The sequence below is a fragment of the Schistocerca serialis genome, chromosome 10 (assembly GCF_023864345.2).
Source record: "Schistocerca serialis cubense isolate TAMUIC-IGC-003099 chromosome 10, iqSchSeri2.2, whole genome shotgun sequence".
NCBI classification, from domain to species: Eukaryota; Metazoa; Arthropoda; class Insecta; order Orthoptera; family Acrididae; genus Schistocerca; species Schistocerca serialis.
The window spans coordinates 184305301-184330144 of NC_064647.1; the positions used below are offsets into that span (position 1 = coordinate 184305301).

General features: G+C 45.9%; 1 protein-coding gene across 1 annotated transcript in view; it reads right to left on the reverse strand.

Annotated features, from left to right (window-relative positions):
- The window catches only part of LOC126424658 (mediator of RNA polymerase II transcription subunit 15-like), a 65646-nt gene extending 47498 nt beyond the window's left edge, over positions 1–18148 (reverse strand). Inside the window, exon 1 of the mRNA XM_050087389.1 lies at positions 17998–18148. Within this exon, the coding sequence (XP_049943346.1) occupies positions 17998–18148 (151 nt within the window). The remainder of the gene's footprint in view (positions 1–17997) is intronic.
- Between the last annotated feature and the right edge of the window lie 6696 nt (positions 18149–24844).

Sequence of the window (24844 nt, forward strand, 5' to 3'; positions counted from 1 at the left end):
TTGACGACAGAGAGTAGCGGCGTTTGCGCAGAGTCATCAGTGCTAACAGGCAAGCAACACTGCATGAAATAACCGCAGAAATCAACTTGGGACGTTCGACGAACGTGTCCGTTAGGACAGGGCGGCGAAATTTGGCGTTAATAGGCTATGGCAGCAGACGACCGACTTGAGTGCCTTTTCTGACAGCACGGCACCGCCTGCAGCGGCTTCGTGGGCTCCCGACCATATGGATTGGAACGTAGGCGACAGGATAACCGTGGTATGGTCAGATGAGTCCAGATTTCAATTGGTAAGAACTGATGGGAGGGTTCGAAAATGGTGCAGAACCCACGAAGCCATGGATTGGAACATAGGCCACAGGATAACCGTGGTCTGGTCAGATGAGTCCAGATTTCAATTGGTAAGAACTGATGGGAGGGTTCGAAAATGGTGCAGAACCCACGAAGCCATGGATTGGAACGTAGGCCACAGGATAACCGTGGTCTGGTCAGATGAGTCCAGATTTCAATTGGTAAGAACTGATGGGAGGGTTCGAAAATGGTGCAGAACCCACGAAGCCATGGATTGGAACGTAGGCCACAGGATAACCGTGGTCTGGTCAGATGAGTCCAGATTTCAATTGGTAAGAACTGATGGGAGGGTTCGAAAATGGTGCAGAACCCACGAAGCCATGGATTGGAACGTAGGCCACAGGATAACCGTGGTCTGGTCAGATGAGTCCAGATTTCAATTGGTAAGAACTGATGGGAGGTTTCGAAAATGGTGCAGAACCCACGAAGCCATGGATTGGAACGTAGGCCACAGGATAACCGTGGTCTGGTCAGATGAGTCCAGATTTCAATTGGTAAGAACTGATGGGAGGGTTCGAAAATGGTGCAGAACTCACAAAGCCATGGATTGGAACGTAGGCCACAGGATAACTGTGGCCTGGTCAGATGAGTCCAGATTTCAATTGGTATTCGAAAATGGTGCAGAACCCACGAAGCCATGGATTGGAACGTAGGCCACAGGATAACCGTGGTCTGGTCAGATGAGTCCAGATTTCAATTGGTAAGAACTGATGGGAGGGTTCGAAAATGGTGCAGAACCCACGAAGCCATGGATTGGAACGTAGGCCACAGGATAACCGTGGTCTGGTCAGATGAGTCCAGATTTCAATTGGTAAGAACTGATGGGAGGGTTCGAAAATGGTGCAGAACCCACGAAGCCATGGATTGGAACGTAGGCCACAGGATAACCGTGGTCTGGTCAGATGAGTCCAGATTTCAATTGGTAAGAACTGATGGGAGGGTTCGAAAATGGTGCAGAACCCACGAAGCCATGGATTGGAACATAGGCCACAGGATAACCGTGGTCTGGTCAGATGAGTCCAGATTTCAATTGGTAAGAACTGATGGGAGGGTTCGAAAATGGTGCAGAACCCACGAAGCCATGGATTGGAACGTAGGCCACAGGATAACCGTGGTCTGGTCAGATGAGTCCAGATTTCAATTGGTAAGAACTGATGGGAGGGTTCGAAAATGGTGCAGAACCCACGAAGCCATGGATTGGAACGTAGGCCACAGGATAACCGTGGTCTGGTCAGATGAGTCCAGATTTCAATTGGTAAGAACTGATGGGAGGGTTCGAAAATGGTGCAGAACCCACGAAGCCATGGATTGGAACGTAGGCCACAGGATAACCGTGGTCTGGTCAGATGAGTCCAGATTTCAATTGGTAAGAACTGATGGGAGGGTTCGAAAATGGTGCAGAACCCACGAAGCTATGGACCCAAGTTGATACGTTGGGGGCGGGGGGGGGGGGGGGGGCACCGGCGCCAGTCACTTTCTCCGTTCGCTTCACCCGGATCGATTGTTTCCCCCTGGCGTTGCTTATCCTTGCCTCGTTACCCGGCGGTGGTGCTGGTGGGCTGGCGGGCAGACTGGGTTTTGGCTTCGGAACGGCCGGTACGTGTCGCTGCTCAGAGGGCGAAACTTGTGTTTGCGTGGAGTTGGCTGGATTTGACCGGTCTATGTGGCTCGGATTGCGGAAGCGGGCCTGTTATTGCAGGTTCTTAAGGCGTGACTGGGCCATGGTCTTCCACACAGGACGCTGAGCAATGTGTTATTCATTTTGGCTAGTGGAGTTGAACTATGTACCACGCAGCTGTCTTCTGAAGAAGTAGACATTCAAGCTTTATAGTTTTGCACTCAGGCCTACCCGTGTTATAACTAGCTTCTACCTTTCCTCATGAGTGTGAATATTGTATTAGAACTGCGACGTACTGGTGTAATAATATTATGCTTTGTATTATCGTTGCCCTTTCAAAACTAGTCTGTTTGTGCTGGGGCAATTTTACATATTTTGAAATTTGAATTCTACAGTTAATGCTTTTAACCATTTTTAATTTGCCGTTGTCTTGATGTGATCTATCTTTGCAGAATTTTATCTTACTATATTCTGGGGCTCTTAACATTGTTTCTTTTGGCTCTGGCTGTGTGTTTGTGCTTTTCTGTTGCAACACTGCAGCGGGCACCTAGTCCATGTGTAAATCGATGTCCGGAGTACGACGCCTTGGCCGACCAGTACCAGAGGGAACGGGAGGTTCTCGCTTCCCGCGCCCGGATTCCCGGGTTCGATTCATGGCGGGGTCAGGGATTTTCTCTGCCTCGTGATGACTGGGTGTTGTGTGATGTCCTTAGGGTAGTTAGGTTTAAGTAGTTCTAAGTTCTAGGGGACTGATGACCATAGATGTTGAGTCCCATAGTGGTCAGAGCCATTTGAATTTTTGAACGGGAGGTTCTTTAGGCGGCGGGAAAAATGGCAACCGGTACGGCTGCCACTGAGTTCTTCGGGTTGCAGTGAGTGGGGATCTTGCATCAAGTTAAGTTTCCTCTGCATTGGGATGCCAAGGCGTCTGTTTCGTTTGCTATACTGCTGATATATTTATCTTCAAAACCATAAAGGAAGGACACTAGTGTTCTGAACTATACCTTACGTGCAGCGGGAGTTGAACTTATTTACATGTTAAAGAGAAATACTTGATGGGTAGCGGAAATTGGAAATTATGTGAATTGTTCTATTGTGCTTGCCCGAGTGACCTATTTAAAAGAAACTTATTTCATTTTTATTAGTAAAGTGCCCTTTATTAAATGAAACTGATTTTACGTTTTATTGTTTAAGTGCTTACAGTTAGTGTAGAAGTTATAAGAAGTTCTTGCTTGCAAATAATTCAGTCAGAAAGGTTTTGTGTAATGTATTTTTCTGACGGTGAATAACAGACACTTCTAGAAACCCTTTGGGTTAAACTGTTGATCAGTAATAAATTAGTTGTATCTTGCAAGTTCTCTGTACGTGTTATTACTTCACTTGTCACCGGTTTGCACGTACCACATGTTGTCAACAAGCCACTGTCGAAGCTGGTTCCATAATGGTGTGGGAATGGAATGGACTGGGTCCTCTGGTTGCACTAAACCAATCACTGACTGAAAATGGTTATATTCAACCACCTAGAGATCATTTGCAGCCATTCGTGGACGTCATGTTCCCAAGAACCCGTATCATGTCACCAAGCCACAACTGTAGTAACAGCCTGTCCGAGTTTTCCCGGAAACTTTGTCTTGAAATTTCAATAGCAGACCTCTCCTTGATGCACAAAGCCTCTCAGGCAACGTCTAATAGTGGAGTTTGTTGAACCTGTTTGTAACGCTCGCGCGCAGACTAAACGATACCGTGACGAAACTCGCCACTCTTCGCTGAATCTTCTCTATCTACTCTATCAGTCCCATCTGGCACATCTGTATCTACATGGATACTCTGCAAATCACATTCAAGCGCCTGGCAGAGGGTTCATCGAACCAGCTGCACAATAATTCTCTATTATTCCAATCTCGTACAGCGCGCGGAGGAAACGAACATCTGTATCTTTCCGTGCGAGCTCTCATTTCCCTTATTTCATTAAGATGATCGTTTCTCCCAAATTAGGACGGCGTGCACAAAACATTTTCGCATTTGAAGGACAAATTTGGTGATTACAATTTCGTGAGAAGTTTCCGCTGCAATGAAATACGCCTTTGTTTTAATGATGTCCACTGCAATCCTGTACGATATCAGCGCCACTCTCCCCCTATTTCGCGATAATACAAAACGTACTGTCCTTCTTTGAAATTCCTCGACATAAACCGTCAGTCTGGTAAGGGTCCCATACGCACAGTAGTATTCTAAAAGAGGACGGACAAGACTAGTGTAGGCTGTCTCCTTAGTAGATCCGTAACACTTTCTAAGTGTCCTGTCAATAAAACGCAGTCTATGGTTAGTCTCCCCCACAACATTTTCTACGTGGTCCTTCCAATGTAAGTTCGTAATTATAAATCCTAGATATTTAGCTGAATTTACCGCTTTTAGATTTGACTGATTTATCGTGCGACCGAAGTTTAACGGATTCCTTTCAGCACTCATGTGGACGACCCCATGCTTTTCGTTATTTAAGGCCAATTGCCAATTTTTTCTCCATACAGATATCTTTCCTAAATCGTTTTCCAATTTTTTTGATCTTCTGATGATTTTACTACTCGATAAACAACAGCATCCTCTGATCCCGGTAAGAATCCCAGATACACGAACAGTACTCAAAGGTTCGGCGGGACAAGGGTCGTATAAGCCACTTCTTTCGTGTTTGAGTTACATTTTCTTAACATTGTTCCTATGAATCTGTGTCGGGCATCTGTTATTCCCACCATTTCTTTTATGTGGTCATTGCACTTACGGTCGCTCAGCACAGTTACTCCTAGATATTTTACTGCAGATAGTATTTCCAGCGGTTTGTCGTCAACTATACGGTAATGGATATATTTTCCTATGTATGCGCAATATGTTAAGCTTCTTTCCTTACAGGGTCAACAGCCGCAGCCAGCATCATCCATCAAACCTCTGCAGGTCATTCTGCAAATCGATTCTGTCTTCTGGCGTTGCTTTTTTGTTATAGACAACCGCAACATCTGCGAAGAATCTTAAAGTCCTTGCGACGCTTGCTACTGCAGCAATTACATACACTGTAAGCAATAACGGTCCTACGACACTTCCTTGGGGTACTCTCGAAATTACAGTTACATCTGTCTATTTTGTTCCGTTAACACGATGTCTTGAGTACTGTCTACAAGGAAGTTCTGACTCCAGCTGAAAATCTGGTCTGATACTTGACAGACTCGTATTTTTGCCACCAAACGGTAGAGCACGTCATCAACCTGAGCGTCGTTGTCTGCCGCAATGTGGTGTCATGGGGGACCAGAGTGACCTATTAGTGGAATCCATTTTTAAAAAGGAGATTTTTGTTCTCCAAAAAGCCATAATTCCTGAGTATAAAATACCTTCCACAGTTCTACAACAGATTGCAGTCAACGCTACAGCCCTATGATTATGTACACTCTGCAACCTGCACAGTCAGTTTAGAAATATTTGCTATACACTCAAGTTCCAAAGAAACATGGGTTTCAGGCGGAATGTTACCATCCTGATTTAGTGTTTTTTCCCAAATTTTTTTTTTTTTTTTTTTGGTCATCAGTCTACTGACTGGTTTGATGCGGCCCGCCACGAATTCCTTTCCTGTGCTAACCTCTTCATCTCAGAGTAGCACTTGCAACCTACGTCCTCAATTATTTGCTTGACGTATTCCAATCTCTGTCTTCCTCTACAGTTTTTGCCCTCTACAGCTCCCTCTAGTACCATGGAAGTCATTCCCTCATGTCTTAGCAGATGTCCTATCATCCTGTCCATTCTCCTTATCACTGTTTTCCACATATTCCTTTCCGATTCTGCGTAGTACTTCCTCATTCCTTACCTTATCAGTCCACCTAACTTTCAACATTCGTCTATAGCACCACATCTCAAATGCTTCGATTCTCTTCTGTTCCCGTTTTCCCACAGTCCATGTTTCACTACCATACAATGCTGTGCTCCAGACGTACATCCTCAGAAATTTCTTCCTCAAATTAAGGCCGGTATTTGATATTAGTAAACTTCTCTTGGCCAGAAATGCCTTTTTTGCCATAGCGAGTCTGCTTTTGATGTCCTCCTTACTCCGGCCGTCATTGGTTATTTTACTGCCAAGGTAGCAAAATTCCTTAACCTCATTGACTTCGTGTCCATCAGTCCTGATGTTAAGTTTCTCGCTGTTCTCATTTCTACTACTTCTCATTACCTTCGTATTTCTCCGATTTACTCTCAAACCATACTGTGTACTCATTAGACTGTTCATTCCGTTCAGCAGATCATTTAATTCTTCTTCACTTTCACTCAGGATAGCAATGTCATCAGCGAATCGTATCATTGATATCCTTTCACCTTGTATTTTAATTCCACTCCTGAACCTTTCTCTTATTTCCGTCATTGCTTCCTCGATGTACAGGTTGAAGAGTAGGGGCGAAAGGCTACAGCCTTGTCTTACACCCTTCTTAATACGAGCACTTCGTTCTTGATCGTCCACTCTTATTATTCCCTCTTGGTTGTTGTACATATGACCCGTCTCTCCCTATAGCAGACCCCTACTTTTTTCAGAATCTCGAACAGCTTGCACCATTTTATATTGTCGAACGATTTTTCCAGGTCGACAAATCCTATGAAAGTGTCTTGATTTTCTTTAGCCTTGCTTCCATTATTAACCGTAACGTCAGAATAGCCTCTCTCGTCCCTTTACTTTTCCTAAAGCCAAACTGATCGTCACCTAGCGCATTCTCAATTTTCTTTTCCATTCTTCTGTATATTATTCTTGTAAGCAGCTTCGATGCGTGAGCTGTTAAGCTTGTCAGCTCTTGCCGTCTTCGGAATTGTGTGGATGATGCTTTTCCGAAAGTCAGATGGTATATCGCCAGACTCATATATTCTACACACCAACGTGAATAGTCGTTTTGTTGCCACTTTCCCCAATGATTTTAGAAATTCTGATGGAATGTTATCTATCCCTTGTGCCTTATTTGACCGTAAGTCCTCCAAAGCTCTTTTAAATTCCGATTCTCGTACTGGATCCCCTATGTCTTCTAAATCGACTCCTGTTTCTTCTTCTATCACATCAGACAAATCTTTACCCTCATAGAGGCTTTCAATGTATTCTTTCCACCTATCTGTTCTCTCCTCTGTATTTAACAGTGGAATTCCCGTTGCACTCTTAATGTTACCACCGTTGCTTTTAATGTCACCAAAGGTTGTTTTGACTTTCCTGTATGCTGAGTGTGTCCTTCCGACAATCATATCTTTTTCGATTTCACATTTTTCCTGCAGCCATTTCGTCTTAGCTTCCCTGCACTTCCTATTTATTTCATTCCTCAGCGACTTGTACTTCTGTATTCCTGGTTTTCCCGGAACATGTTTGTACTTCCTCCTTTCATCAATCAACTGAAGTAATAGGTATGCGTATTCAAATACAGAGATATGAAAAATGAAATGATCGTCTGGCATTTATTCGCCGGGATATCCCCTTCGCGCTTCGGTCGCCGTATCACAAGTCTTTCTGGTTGACGCCACTTCGGCGACTTGCGTGTCAATGATGAAGAAGGACACACAACCAGTCCCTACCGGGAATCGAACCCGGGCCCCCTTGCGTGATAAGCGGTAACGCTACCGCTGCGCTACGGAGGCATAATACGGGCATAATACGGCGCTGCCGTCAGCAACGCCCATATAAGACAAGACTCCGGCACATTTGTTAGAATGTTTACTGCTGCCACAATGGTAGGTTATCAAGATTTAAGTGAAACAGAACGTAGTACTATAACCGGTGCACGAGTGATGCGACACAGCATCTCCGAGGTAGTGACGAAGTGGGGATTTTCACGTAAGATCGTTTCACGAGTGTACCGTGAATATCAGGAATCGGGTAAAACATCAAATCTCCGACATCGGTGCGGCCGGAAAGACATCCTGCAAAAAGGGGACGAGCGGAAACTGAAGAAAACCATTCTTGACAGAAGTCCAACCCTTCCTCAAATCGCTGCAGATTTCAATCCTGGTCCATAAACAAGCGTGCGAACCATTCAACGAAACATCATCGATATGGGCTTTCGGAGTCGACGGCCCACTCGTGAATCCTTGACGACTGCATGACACAAACTTCACGCCTCGCCTGGACACGGAAACACAGACATTGGACTGTTGATGACTGGAAACACGTTACCTGGTCGGACGAGTCTCGTTTCAAATGTATCGAGCGGATGGACGTGTGCGGGTATGGAGACAACCTCATGAATCCACGTCCCCTGCATGTTAGCGGGCGACTGTTCAAGCTGGTGGAGGCTGTATAATGGTGTGGGGCGTGTGCAGTTGGTGTGATATGTGACCCCTGATACGTCTAGACACGATTCTGACAGGTGTCGCGTACTTAAGCATCACCTGCATCCATTCATGTTCATTTGCATCCCGACGGACTTGGGCAATTTCAGCACAACAATGTGACAGCCCCACACGTCCAGAATTGCTACAGAGTGGCTCCAAGAACACTCTTCTGAATTTAAACACTTCTGCTGGCCACCAAACTCCCCAGAAATGAACATTACTGAGCGTATCTGGGATACCTTGCAACGTGATATTCAGAAGAGAACTCCACCGTCTCTTACCGATTTACGGACAGCCCTGCAGGATTCATGGAGTCAGTTATCTGCAGCACTTCAGACATTAGTCGAGTCCATGCCACGCCGTGTTGCGGCACTTCTTCGTGCTCACGGGGGCCCTGCACGATATTAGGGAGGTGTATCAGTTTCGTTGGCTCTCCAGTGTATTAATCACTGCCTTTCTCCTCCTTAATTTATTTTGGAACAGTTCCGAAACGTCGGCTGGTATGTCATCGTTTTTCTCCTGTTTCCATCTTTACATCGTCTATCGGCTTGTTTCGATACTCCTTCTTGGTCGCTTCTCTCTAGGACAATGCGCACCGACAGTTTCAATAACATTGTTGTTACCGAGCGAGGTGGATCTGTGGTTAGCACACTGGACTCGCATTCGGGAGGACGACGGTTCAATCCCGCGTCCGGCCATCCTGATTTAGATTTTCCGTGATTTCCCTAAATCGCCCCAGGCAAATGCCGGGATGGTTCCTTTGAAAGGGGACGTTCGACTTTCTTCCCTAATGCGATGAGACCGATGACCTGGCTGTTTGGTCTCTTTCCCCAAACAACCCCAACCTAATGTTGCTGTTAGGTGGCCTGGGTTTCCAATTTCAGGCATAGTCACGTCTCCACAATGTGGCTTTTACGGTCGTCTGTTGATTTTTCATCAGTGGTGAGTCTTTATATTTTTCCAATCAAACACGGATTCATTCCGTACAGTTTTTCTCCAAGGCCTTATTTCAGCTCCTTCTTTAGGTCAGTACCTGTGACTCCTAGTGCTCATGTGCGCCGCCTGTGCCTGCTACCCTCTGGACTTATCATCTTGTAATCATCCAATTTAGGTGGTTTTGGCAATTCGAATACAATACGAACGTTGGGATACAGTGTATTTTTACGAACCAGTGTTAAATTAGTCGTATTCGTTCCTCTGTCCTTCTGTTAAAAAGCTAATTCTTACCTTCTAATTCATATTATACTTTTTCACATATGTATACCCGAGAGGATGCGATTAAATCATCGCAAAACCGGTTGCATATGATCCTGTAACAAAGGAAATGCTAAAAGCTAATGCGTCTACCAAGAACTTTTTAAAAGATTGTAGAAGCTTTTAAAAATTGGCAAAAAATATTTCTATCATGTACCTAAGCTGTGTATGCCCAAAGAGTACAGAGAGTTTAGTTTATTTCCTGAACTGGAAAAAAAAGAAAAGTAGGATGTAGTATACACGGCTTATAAGGACGGAAGAGTTTATACTGACAAGGAACCCCTTGAGTACGAGGTCACTTGTTCAATCTTTAGTAAGGCTCATTTGAAGGTGTTGTGTAAACAGTTACGACAGGAAAAATATTAACTGCTAATGACTCACCATGTGCATCAGGAGGGCGACAGAAAACGGAGTCCGGTAGGGGTAGAGATCAACCTCCTATTATATGTTTCTATTACACTCCACAAAATGTGCATCGTCGACATTCATGAAATTTTCAAAACAAAGCATTAACTTGCACATGAACACCGAATGAAAAATGATGAGCAACAGTGATCACAAAGGTTCACACCATCAAGATCTAAGGTGAACTCTTTTGGGGTTATAAACCGTGCAGGATGTTCAGCTAGATATCCACTCTTAAAGAATGCGTATAGAATCATATTGATGTAAAGGGATGATGAGAACTGATGGATTGTGATGCCATGCAACCAAATGCTAAACAGTCTGTCGTGGAGCTTATCGGGAACTAGCTATCCTTTAAGGCGTAGCTGCAGAGAGTGCGATAGTATGTTTTATACTCAGGATAAAAACATCCAGAGACCGAATTTGTCAACTTGTATCAGGTGGTACGAATTGCAACTTCACATACTTTTCAGGAGGGATAGTTTCCCCTAAAGGAGTATAATATTATACGCAAACCAGAAATCAAGCAGACGTAAGTTATTTTCATCAGCTGCTGGCCAGATACAGTGGTCATACCATAGTTATAGTTCTCTAACGCTCATTTTCCCTCTTTTGCTTGCTGTGACGCAAATATTCCCTATTGTCCTTGCAAAATCTCGCACACAAGAAAGAGTCATAGATTGCAGAGCACTTCCAACTTCTGACAGCACTATAAATAACTTTCCAGCCAATTTACCTTCCAGATTAATAGACGGTATTATTTTCCATGAATGCCTTAAGGCAGTTATATTAGTTGATCTTGCACAACTCTCTTCGTACCTATAATTTCTAGGGTTCCCTTCACATGTATTTCATCTTCAAGCTCCGATTGGCCAGAGTTGAAAACAAATTCGTTATTGAACGATGGGATAAGTTTGTTAACTGATCTACAAATTTTCGGGCCGATTCAGCAGTTTGCTGCACATCGTTAAGTTGACGGTTTGCTTGGAATTTCGTTATCTTACGTTTTTCATTTCTGCAGCACTGTTTGAAGTCATGCAACGATCCATTGTTTCCCTTGAAATCATTTTAATCTATGCCGCGTGCAATTTGATGTGCATAACGTAGTAGGTTACTATCATGCACATCCTGTAAATTGTATCGAGTATTCTTGAAACGTGCAAAGACCAGTTTTTGTAACAAGTGCGCCTCGTCTTCCCTTGAATATCCGTAGTTTCTCGTATGCAGTGCACAGTGATATTGCTGCGGACTTATTCGAAATCTGATCATAATTGCTTTTTCACTATGTTCAGGATGATCTTCCACGCACGTATTTATGTTTAGCACCTCCACCTTGGACAACGATTGCCCTTTACTGCGTTTGACTGAAGACGAGATTTGTGGCTCCCTGTCCGACAAGAAATATGATCTACACGGGTCGATACAGTTTCAATACCACTTATTATCATTGCTCTCCTCATGTACACTGTCCGTACAGTTGAGCGTATATAACACCACATATTCCACTGACTCATCTAGCAGAAACGCTAATATTTCATCTACCACACCTTTCTCAAGCTGCGAAATACCTTGGATTCCTTTGTGACGCTACGTCTACTCCAGCAACTGTTGTTGTAGATACACTAATGGCCATTAAAATTGCTACACCAAGAATAAATGCAGATGATAAACGGGTATTCATTGGACAAATATTATACTAGAACTGACATGTGATTACATTTTCACGCAGTTTTGGTGCATATATCCTGAGAAATCAATACTAGAACAACCACCTCTGGCTGTAATAACGGCCTTGATACGCCTGGGCATTGAGTCAAACAGAGCTTGGACGACGTGTACAGGTACAGCTGCCCATGCAGCTTCAACACGATACCACAGTTCATCAAGAGTAGTGACTGGCGTATTGTGACGAGCCAGTTGCTCGGCCACCATTGACCAGACGTTTTCAATTGGTGAGAGATCTGGAGCATGTGCTGGCCAGGGCAGCAGTCAAACATTTTCTGTATCCAGAAAGGCCCGTACAGGACCTGCAACATGCGATCGTGCATTATCCTGCGGAAATGTAGGGTATCGCAGGGATCGAATGAAGGGTAGAGCCACGGGTCGTAACACATCTGAAATGTAACGTCCACTGTTCAAAGTGCCGTCAATGCTAACAAGAGGTGACCGAGACGTGTAACCAATGGCACCCGATACCCTCACACCGGGTGATACGCCAGTATGGCTATGACGAATACACGCTTCCAATGTGCGTTCACCGCGATGTCGCCAAACACAGAGGCGACCATCATGATACTGTAAACAGGACTTGGATTCATCCGAAAAAATGACGTTTTGCCATTTGTGCACCCAGGTTCGTCGTCGAGTACACCATCGCAGGCGCTCCTGTGTGCGATGCAGCGTCAAGGGTAACCGCAGTCATGGTCTCCGAGCTGACAGTCCATGCTGCTGCAAACGTCGTAGAACTGTTCGTGCAGATGGTTGTTGTCTTGCAAACGTCCCGATCTGTTGACTCAGGGATCAAGACGTGGCTGCACGATCCGTTAGAGCCATGCGGATAAGATGCCTGTCCTGTCGACTGCTAGTGATACGAGGCCGTTGGGATACAGCACGGCGTTCCGTATTACCCTCCTGAACCCACCGATTCCATATTCGGCTAACAGTCATTGGATCTCGTCCACCGCGAGCAGCAATGTCACGATACGATGAACCGCAATCGCGATAGGCTACAATCCTTTATCAAAGTCGGAAACGTGATGGTACGCATTTCTCCTCCTTACACGAGGCATCACAACAACGTTTCACCAGGCAACGCCGGTCAACTGCTGTTTGTGTATGAGAAATCGGTTGGAACCTTTCCTCATGTCAGCACGTTGTAGGTGTCGCCACCGGCGCCAACCTTGTGTGAATGCTCTGAAAAGCTAATCATTTGCATATCACAGCATCTTCTTCCTGTCGGTTAAACTTCGCGTCTGTAGCACGTCATCTTCGTGGTGTAGCAATTTTAATGACCAGTAGTGTATAATATAGTCTTTGGTTTGTTTATTGTTGCCTTTGCTGTGCTCTATATCAACACCCCTAGCACCGCAGCACTGCTGTGAGTTACTCATCGACTAGGCAGTTCAACTACGCTCCGCAGCCTCATGCTGTGCTCGCTATTCGATACCTCCACCGTCCTGCCCCCTGTTGCCAATAGCAGCCCATGTTGTGATTGCACGGTAGACAACTTGTGGGGCGTTGAATGCCGCAAACATTGTTAGCCTTTTGCGATCTCCCACTCGAGGGGTTGCTAGTGAGTGAGGTAGCCCTACGGTCCCCACAGAGCTCACCGATTCTGCTGACTTCGCCTGTGGTATGAACAGGCGTGTGGGATCGCGCCATGTTAGTACAGGACCATATCCGCTGTGCAAAGCGAACGTTTATCTAACTGGTTTCCTGCTTGCTTTCGAAGCCTTAGGCCCTACCGGAAGCTTGCGCACCAGTGGAATAGACTGAGTCCCGAGGGCGCGGTGGGAACGGCCCACTTTTACGGAGAGCGCGTGGTGCGACTGAGGGCCCCGGAGCGCGCCGACCGTCCACCGTGCAGAGCGGAAGCCCGAGGCCCGGCAGGCGGCGAAATCTCGCCCCTCCCACGCGGGCCAGCGGATCGGCTTTCCGGCCACCCGGTCCTGCACCCCCAGCTCACTTTACGGAAGGCCACTTCCACTACACTCGAGAGAAAATTTTGGGACTCTATGAAACATAATCAAACGTTATGAAATACCTGGAAGAAAGCGATCTACTGGTACGTAACTGGCATGGATACTCACGAAATACCGTTCTTGGGAATAACAACTGGCTATTTATTCATACAGAGTAATGAGTCCCTCCGACATGCGCCATCAGCTTTGTTTCTTAATTCGAGATTTCCATAACGCTTTCGTTATCATTCCGCACAATCGGCTTGTGATTAGGTAGTAACGTCTCAGATGTGCGACTATATTCGTAAATCCTATCAGAAAGCTCACAGTGCGTAAGAACTCACAATAAGCCATCCAGTGAAACGGGAGTAGTAACTGGGGTTCCCCAAGGGAGCATTCGGGTATTTACAAATTCCCATTAACAAACACAAGACTGCAAATCGTCAATACATTTATCAATGCGCTAGCTATACTTCCCTTAGTTATACATTACATCATGCAATACATGTACTCGTGTCTGATAATAAGCGCGTAATCTTTTGCCATATACTCACATAAATTCTGAAGGCGACAGGCGTAAAATACAGGGAGCGAAAGGCAATTTACAATTTGTACAGAAACCAGATGGCAGTTATAAGAGTCCAGGGGCGTGAAAGGGAAGCAGTGGTTGGGAAGGGAGTGAGACAGGGTTGTAGCCTATCCCCAATGTTATTCAATCTGTATATTGAGCAAGCTGTGAAGGACACAAAAGAAAAATTCGGAGTAGGTATTAACATCTATGGACAAGAAATAAAAACTTTGAGGTTTGCCGATGACATTGTAATTCTGTCAGAGACAACAAAGGACCTGGAAGAGCAGCTGAACGGAATGGACAGTGTCTTGAAAGGAGGATATAAGATGAACATCAACAAAAGCAAATCGAGGATAATGGAATGTAGTCGAATCAAATCGGGTGATGCTGAGGGAATTAGATTAGGAAATTCTAACGCCGGAAATGCATATCCTCCTATTTCCATCTATTGTACTGTAAATTTTTTCCTTATTTTGTTACCTGAATATATGACATTTCTTTGCCTTTATATATTGTAATTGTTTTACTATTTGTATATATATATATATATATATATATATATATATATATATATATATTTATGCATTTATGTCGATGTATAATTGGTTTGTTGTGTAAAGATTATTTGTGTTTTTACGCTGGGTCTTGCCTAGGGAAAACTGCTATCGAACGATTACATCGATAGGTTGTGTGAAGAATCAAAGTGTGTAGGATCTTTGGTAGTGTTAACTCTGCCGCGTGGAGCGCGGGCAGAGCAGGAGAGTCTGGCTGGAGTAGCGAGTGGAGCAGGTGTGTTGTGTGACGCTCCCGCGAGTTGCCGCGCTTTCGGGGTTTGGCAGCATGTAATTGCGCTCGACTCGCGATGATAGTTTCTGACATGGTGTCGCGGACGGGAAGTATTAGCTGGCGCACATCAAGAGCCCGTTTCGCCTGGTGACCGTGTCGAGAAGAAGGCGCGCCAACATCCAGCTTCTGCAACAGCGACGGCCGACAATGAGTGACTGTCGCCACCTCCTCGATCGACGGCTTCAAACATTCAATCAACCAACAAGGAAGACTAAAAGCACGTAAAGTTTCAGAACTGTATGGCAGACCTCAGCTTTTCAAATTGTTCCATTTGCCTCGCAAAATTACAGCAACTTAGCATGAACGTTTGTTGCTCATTGTCCCAACTGCATTGCCAAGCAGGGTCCCTTCCTTTTCCGAAATGAACCCGAGTGTCGTTGAAATTCAAACGCCAGCATAATTCCATTTCACTGCTTTAATTTCAAAGTTCAATTTAAGTATTCATAGCTGGCTACAATAGTTAGATTACACAAGCACAAATTAAGAGTGCGAGTTTTGTTACCGTATTTTAGCTTACCTGTGACTGCAGCTCAGCTTGGTACGTACTAAATTTTACTATTGTTAATTGTTCAGAATCGTTTAATTCAAGTTCAAAGTTAAATCTCTTCTTTCTAAATTGCGTAGATTCAAGTAGCTTTAGAAATGATTGTTGAGGTAGTCCAAGACTAACTGTATTTCGATGTGCTTCAGAAAGAAAGCTCACTATTAACTTCAGTCACTAAATTAACTTTCGATTTTCCGGTTTCATTAATTCTTTTGCTAAATGAAGTGTAGCGAAATTTATTACTTCTGACAAACTTTCAGTTTTCACACTACACGTGTCAACCTTCAGTTGCCACGCTTCTAGTGCTAATTATATGTGTAATAACCTTTCTTTTTCAGTTATTATAGTAATTGTCCATAGGACTGGCGACCGTAATTTCCCCCAAATCTCAAATATCTAATTACCGCTAGTTGATTGTTAACGTAACGGCCGCACATTTACTTTCTTTATTAACTTTATCCCTATTTCAAAATTAATTTCCACCGGTTTCACTTGCATTTTTCCTTTCATTTAGATGTAACCCTTTCCTCCCTCTTTACCGACAGGTTAACTTCGGTGACGATTGCTTTTCCAAAATTCCCATTAGGTACACGCGGTTTCATTTTTCACTGTCATTAAGGTCGATAAGTGAGGGGGAGGTTACAAAATGAGACACTTAAAGTAGTAAAGAAGTTTTGCTATTTGGGGAGCAAGATAACTGATGATGTTCGAAGTAGAGAGGATATAAAATGTAGACTGGCAATGGCAAGGAACGCGTTTCAGAACAAGAGAAATTAGTTAACATCGAGTACAGATTTGTCAGAAAGTCGTTTCTGAAAGTACACTCCTGGAAATGGAAAAAAGAACACATTGACAACTGTGTGTCAGACCCACCATACTTGCTCCGGACACTGCGAGAGGGCTGTACAAGCAATGATCACACGCACGGCACAGCACACACACCAGGAACCGCGGTGTTGGCCGTCGAATGGCGCTAGCTGCGCAGCGTTTGTGCACCGCCGCCGTCAGTGTCAGCCAGTTTGCCGTGGCATACGGAGCTCCATCGCAGTCTTTGTGTCCGACACAATTACTGACAAAGACTTCTTAGAGTGCCTCTATGACCAAAACCTAAGCGACGACTTCTCGAAAGACGACTTTGACAGCGAGGTCAAAATAAGATTTCGAACAGGACCCAAGGGCAGGGGTTACAACCATCAGGTCCTTGAAGTCCCACCGAAATTATACTGGTACCTAACAAAAAAGGGCAAAGTGTACATAGATTATCAATCACTAACTGTCAGGGATTTCACAGCCGTTAGCCAGTGTTACAACTGCTGTGACATTGGGCACACAACGAAAGGGTGCACCGAACAAGCCGCTATCTGCTCAAGGTGCGGTAAGAAGGGCCATAAACGTGCCGAGTGCCGAGCCAAGGAGGCCATCGACTGCATCCCTTGTCACAACAGGAATCGAAGGTGCAACAAAAGCAAGGGAGGTGCTTGTCAAACGTACAAACAACTCCTAGACCGCCTAATTGACAGCACAGACTATGGAAACTAGCAATCCCTCAAGTCCAACCGGTGGGAGACATAAACCTACCCAAGCACAGACGCACCCATACAAAGCACCCTCGACAATAAATCGCAATCATCAGCGTGCCATAACTTGGCGTAGGAGGCAGAAACTTCTCCCTGACGGCTACATCCCAGGACTGTCACACAACACGAACTTGGAAGACAGCCACTATGCAACCATCGAATTCATAGACGACCTCACGTTAACTGGGCAGATACCATCAGACGCAGCCAAACTAATCAAGAGACAAATCCTGCATTGGATAACTTTCCATACGACGCTAATGAACAGAATTGACGAACTAGAAGACGAATTAATAGTAACAAGCGTTACATCCTCACACAACCAAGACAACCATGACACATATAACCAACCGCAGCAACATCACAAAAGCACGACGCCGAAGAACCAAGACTACACTTCTATTCCAGTGCGCCCCCGTACCTACGACACCAAAAAATGCGAGGGGCGCATAAAGCCTGTCAGATTTGTACAAGGTGAGACCCTAAACCCCAAAGAAACAGACGTACTAGACATCCAAATCAACAAGACTGGCATACTGACGAAAGACCAACACACTGACAACACCACTCATCATCTGCAAAACAAACGAAAGATATGGCACACTGACATACCCACAGAAGACGACGATGACATATACTGCTGCCCTTACGCCAATGAGTGCAGCGTACACAATCATCAAAGTAACAAGACCACCCCTGGGCAACCTGAAGCGACACCCGAAAGAGCCAACAGCACACGTGTGACAGAAACATCCAAGGAGTCTAAACAACCGAAACGCGAGGGGAAAGTAGTTGCGTGTGACGATAATTTCCGACAACCGCGGGCGCCTCCACCCAGTGCCACAAAAGTTCCTTCTACAGGCGACCCCGGCCCCCTCTCATCACCCAAGTCCGTGTCTGCAAGAGGAACACCAGCACCACCAGCTGCTCCCCCTGCGCACACCAACAGCAGCATCAACAAAGCACCCATCGCAGAGGGGCAGCGTGTAGCTGCCACTCAGCCACGACACCCCAAGACGGCGCAGACGCCGACACCCGCTGCCACCACCAGCGATTTTAATTATAACAACATAGATTTAAACTTAAAATTAAGTAGATTAGAAAAAAGGGAGCTCTTCGAAACAGCGCAAAGAATGGTCATTAGGCTATACCACCCCCATGGCAACTCAGTCTGCTTTCGTACAACGGAGCAGACGGACAGAATAATCCTGAAAACAGAGAACATCCCCACGGACTCAGATAGTCTGCTAGACCTACTCCTGCAGGTTTGCGCTCGCAGAGAAGAAAAATTTGATCTCGAAAAATTATACAAAGATCACGTTAGGGCCTATGGAAGGACCTACTTCGATTTCAGTCAAACAGGAAGTAAGTGCTACGTTCACGTGAAGCATCCGATCTGAGGGTTGCTCAACTGAACGCCATGAGAAGCACACACGTCAGTCTGGAACTTCCACAGGTCCTGAATGAGCTAAACTGCGATATCCTGTGCATACAGGAGCCATATACGAAACAAGGCCATATCACCAATATCCCCACCCACGCGATATCAATATCGGGTAAGGCAGACTGCAAGGCGTCAGTCATAATCCTCAACACAGACATTCACCCAGTTAAAATAACGGAATTATGCACAGAACACGTTGCTACAGTGGAGATTACGTACAGGGGCGATACATGGGTCGTTGCATCGATTTATGCTCAATACAGCCATTGCATTAATCCCTATGCAAATGCTATCAGAAAAATTGCACAATACGCCGGCAATAAAAAATTATTAATCTGTGCAGATATTAATGCAAAATCCACTCTATGGCACTCCAACAGAACAGATGACAGAGGACGAATAATCAATGACGTAATACATGAAAATGGACTGAACGTCATCAACGAGGAAGGACACCATCCTACATTCACAGGGCATGACGGCTCCTCATCCAACATAGACATCACCCTTGCAAATAACGCCGCGACTACCTACATACTAGACTGGACGGTACATGACCACATTACCACGAGTGACCATAATGTTATCACACTAACTCTACAGAAGACAGCAAACAACAACACTGCAACACAACCCAGAAGACTGCTCTTTCATAGGACAGACTGGGACACAGTAAGACACAAGATACAGGAACAATCACTGCAGAACATCAGAGGCAGTGTTGACTACAGAGCACACAAGTTAACAGAAATCATTACACACATACAAAACACCTGCATCCCCACATCACGCAAAACAAAACAGCAGACCAGCCCTTGGACAGCACACCTAACACAACTCAAGCAGGACACCAGACGTAAACGCAGACTCTACCAAAGGGCAATCTCAGACAGAGAAAGACAAGTAAGACTACATGAATACCGGCTTGCCAAGGACAGATACAAACAAGAACTAAATAAGACTAGAAAAGACCAATGGAATGACTACGTAGCAAGACAAACACAACTTAACATATGGGGGGAACCTTACAAGATCGTGACCGAAAAAATCAAGAGCCCACTGGTTCTGGGAACGCTACGACAGGATGACGGGGTGATGACTAAAGGATGGAGAGGCACAGCGGAGTATCTGCTAGGCAAACTCCTTCCTGACGACATCGCCACCACAGACACACCTGAACAAGCAGCATTGAGACGAGAACTTACCACAGCCTACACCACACCAACCGTCACCTGTCCGTTTGCGCAGGAAGAGGTGGCGATAGCGATCTCAGAACTTAAAAATAAGAAAGCGCTTGGACCAGATGGTATCCACTCTGAGGTACTAAAACAGATAGCACCGCAGATCACCCCCTACCTCACAACACTGCTGAACGACGCATTAAGGCTAGGCCGTGTGCCTGCAGTGTGGAAAGCCTCTAGGGCGGTCATCATCAAAAAAGCACCAGACAAAGACCCCTCAGAACCCAAATCATACAGACCCATATGCCTCATCAATACACTCGCTAAAACACAAGAAAAACTCCTTTGCAAAAGATTACAAACACATCGCACACTTCGGGGACTGACACCACACCAATATGGCTTTCGGGAAGGAAAGTCTATTGACGATGCAATCAACAAAGCACTTCAAATTGTACACAACACACCTACAAAGTACACACTAGCCATTATGATTGACATCTCGGGTGCATTTGACAATCTATGGTGGCCGGCCCTCTTCAAGAGGCTCAGACACCTGCAGGTACCGGAATCCCTGTACAACAGTCTTGTAGACTACTGCAGGGACAGAACAGTCGCTTGGCACATGGATGACAAGAAAGTAATCAAACGCATTACCAAAGGTTGTCCACAAGGATCGATCTGCGGCCCCATCTTCTGGGACATAATGTTAGAACCGCTCCTAGAATTACTTGAGGAGCACAATGCGACAGATGGAGTTGTCGCTTACGCTGACGACCTGCTTGTGGCAGTGTCAGCAAACAACCGTGCCCAGCTAGAAGACAGAGCCAATGATACACTCAAAACAATTACACAATGGTGCACAGACAACAAGCTCAAGGTAGCAGAAAATAAAACAACTTACACACTACTAAAGGGCATCCTGCATAGGAACCCAGCAGTCAAAATCGGGGACACAAACATTAAAAGATCAAAAGTAACACGCTACCTTGGAGTCTACATAGACGAACGGTTGAACTTCCACGAACACATACGAATATCCACGGACAAAGCAGAAAAAATACTGCACAAACTGGCAAGGCTAAACTCGAAACAATACAGACTACCACTGTCAGCCATACGAACATATCATTGCGCTCTCTTCGAGTCTGTACTATGTTTTGCTGCCAGCACGTGGGCCCATAGACTCAGCCTATCCACTAACAGAACCGCCGTACGGCGGGGGCAAAGAAGCATTCTGCTTCGACTAACAGGGGCCTTCAACACAACCTCAGTCGACGCACTTTGCGTCGTGATGGGAATCTTCCCAATAGACGTAACCATAAGATACCGTGCGGCAAGGTACTGGCTAAAGATGGGGAATCTAGACCAGGTTCGGCAGATCACTGGTGTACCATATGCTACATCACGTCAACTCAAAGCATGGCGTGTGGATACCTGGCAGAGCGAGTGGGCTAACAGCGATAAGGGCCGACGAGTCTATAGCTTTTTCCCTGACATCAAAGAACGATTAAGACTGAAGCATATCGATCCTAGCCGCGGTATGGTACATTTTCTGACAGGCCACGGCCCTTATCCCATGCACCTGAGCCGCATGAGTCTGCAGCAGACTACCAGATGCACATGTGGGGAAGAAGGCTCCCCAGAACACACTGTCCTATTCTGCGGGCAACGCACAAACATTAGACACACACTACACATTACCCGGCAGAATACCCAAGATGAAATATACACCATTCTACGAGACCCAGACCTATGTGACAAACTTAATACACTAACTGACGAAATATCCAGGTCTCTGTATACCGAATATCTAAACAATAGACCATTCAGAAGGCAAGGCCGGGGACGCAGACCACAGAGTGCCCATGAGATGGATAGCAGTACAAACACCTCGGGCGAAGACACAGATGTTGAGATAAGCCATGTCGACGACCCATTGTGGCAACCTGCGGATGAGTAGTCTAGGTACCTGAACAACATCCAACACTAAAGAACACACACATGCACACAAAATCACAAATGAGTAATAGTCAAAAGCCAGGCACTTACCCCAGGGACCTACGCATCCTGGCGAGAAGCAACACCCAGCCTGGATGGAAGGATCTTAACTGTGGTTCCCCTTAGCTGGGCCCAACCCGACGGATACTTAACGTAGATCGGGGAAAACCACCGTCCAGGCTGAGTTGCCGCGTAACCAGGAGGCGGGAACTGGTCTTACATGCACATGTACACACATACACACACACGCACATAGCACATATATATAAGAACACACACAAGAGGATATGCAGTCAAAGGTGACATGACACCTGTAAACAAGGGTTAACTCCAAGATAGGCACCTACCATACGAACATACGCCTCCCGACGAGAGGCAACACTGGGCCTGGATGGAAGGATCTTAATTGTGGTTCCCCTTAGCTGGGCCCAACCCGACAGATACACAATGTAGATCGGGGAAAACCACCGTCCAGGCTGAGTTGCCATATAGCCGGGAGGTGCCAATCATTCATCAAGCGAGAACTTGTCTGACAAGCACACACACACACCCACAACCACACATAATGACACAAACACAGACCTAAACAAATTCAATAAAATCACTCCATCACATCTGGACTAGTTAATATTTAATTTTGCACTATGTAAGTAGTAATAAGCTAATGAAGTATACAAGTACATATGTGAACTGTGAGTGGCGGCCAGCGTCTTGAAGGTCATTCCAAGACCCTGACCGCAACCCACACATAGGTGGTGGTAATTTCTCTATCCTTTTCTTTCCTATCTTTCTGTTTACTCCTTCTTAAATTCAAAATGAAATTGTTTTCCATTTCCGTATTATTTATATTATTTGTAATGTATCTAAAAGCTGCACAACGAACAAAAACGAACAAATAACGTAAAAGCCCGCCTCCACGTGGCAAGACTTGGGCAACAGTGTGAGTGGGATCGGGAACAGGGGAGGTAACTCACATAACCACTCCTGGGCCCGAGCCCAGTCACAGTGGCTAAGAGGCTTAATACGACCCACCATAAGCAATTAGAAGGTGGGTCAATAAATAAAGAAGCAGCAAGTGAAAAAAAAAAAAAAAAAAAAATGTCTTTAACACTGGTAGCATGCCGCGACAGCGTGGACGTGAACCGTATGTGCAGTTGACGGATTTTGAGCGAGGGCGTATAGTGGGCATGCGGGAGGCCGGGTGGACGTACCGCCGAATTGCTCAACACGTGGGGCGTGAGGTCTCCACAGTACATCGATGTTGTCGCCAGTGGTCGGCGGAAGTTGCACGTGCCCGTCGACCTGGGACCGGACCGCAGCGACGCACGGATGCACGCCAAGACCGTAGGATCCTACGCAGTGCCGTAGGGGACCGCACTGCCACTTCCCAGCAAATTAGGGACACTGTTGCTCCTGGGGTATCGGCGAGGACCATTCGCAACCGTCTCCATGAAGCTGGGCTACGGTCCCGCACGCCGTTAGGCCGTCTACCGCTCACGCCCCAACATCGTGCAGCCCGCCTCCAGTGGTGTCGCGACAGGCGTGAATGGAGGGATGAATGGAGACGTGTCGTCTTCAGTGATGAGAGTCGCTTCTGCCTTGGTGCCAATGATGGTCGTATGTGTGTTTGGCGCCGTGCAGGTGAGCGCCACAATCAGGACTGCATACGACCGAGGCACACAGGGCCAACACCCGGCATCATGGTGTGGGGAGCGATGTCCTACGCTGGCCGTACACCACTGGTGATCGTCGAGGGGACACTGAATAGTGCATGGTACATCCAAACCGTCATCGAACCCATCGTTCTACCATTCCTAGACCGGCAAGGGAACTTGCTGTTCCAACAGGACAATGCACGTCCGTATGTATCCCGTGCCACCCAACGTGCTCTAGAAGGTGTAAGTCAACTACCCTGGCCAGCAAGATCTCCGGATCTGTCCCCCATTGAGCATGTTTGGGACTGGATGAAGCGTCGTCTCACGCGGTCTGCACGTCCAGCACGAACGCTGGTCCAACTGAGGCGCCAGGTGGAAATGGCATGGCAAGCCGTTCCACAGGACTACATCCAGCATCTCTACGATCGTCTCCATGGGAGAATAGCAGCCTGCATTGCTGCGAAAGGTGGATATACACTGTACTAGTGCCGACATTGTGCATGCTCTGTTGCCTGTGTCTATGTGCCTGTGGTTCTGTCAGTGTGATCATGTGATGTATCTGACCCCAGGAATGTGTCAATAAAGTTTCCCCTTCCTGGGACAATGAATTCACGGTGTTCTTATTTCAATTTCCAGGAGTGTATTTGTATGGAGTGTAGCCTTGCACGGAAGTGAAACGTGGACGATAAATAGTTTAGACAAGAAGAGAACAGAAGCTTTCGAATTGTGATACTACAGAAGAATGCTGAAGATTAGATGGGTAGATCACGTAACTATTGAGGAGGTATTGAATAGAACTGAAGAGAAATTTGTGGCACAACTTGACTAGAAGAAGGGATCGGTTGGTAGGGCATATTCTGAGACATCAAGGGATCACCAATTTAGTATTGGAGGGAAGCGTCGAGGGTAAAAATCGTAGAGGGAGACCAAGAAATGAATACACTAAACAGATGCAGAAGGATGTAGGTTGAAGTAGGTACTGGGAGATGAAGAAGCTTGCACAGGATAGAGTAGCATGGAGAACTGCATCAAACCAGTCTCTGGACTGAAGACCACAACAACAAACTCACATAATCTATGCCAAGCGTATTATGTGGTCCAATGGGCCTCCTCTCATACTACACATTGGTCTTGCCTTCTGCTGTTCTTCATATACACCATGTGATCAAAAGTATCCGTACAATTGGCTGAAAAGACTTACAAGTTCGTGGCGCCCTCCATCGGTAATGCTGGAATTCAGTGTGGTGTTGGCCCACCCTTAGCCTTGATGACAGCTTCCACTCTCTCACGCATACGTTCAGTCAGGTGCTAAAAGGTTTCTTGGAGAATGGCAACCCATTCTTCACGGAGTGCTGCACTGAGGACAGGTACCGATGTCAGTGAGG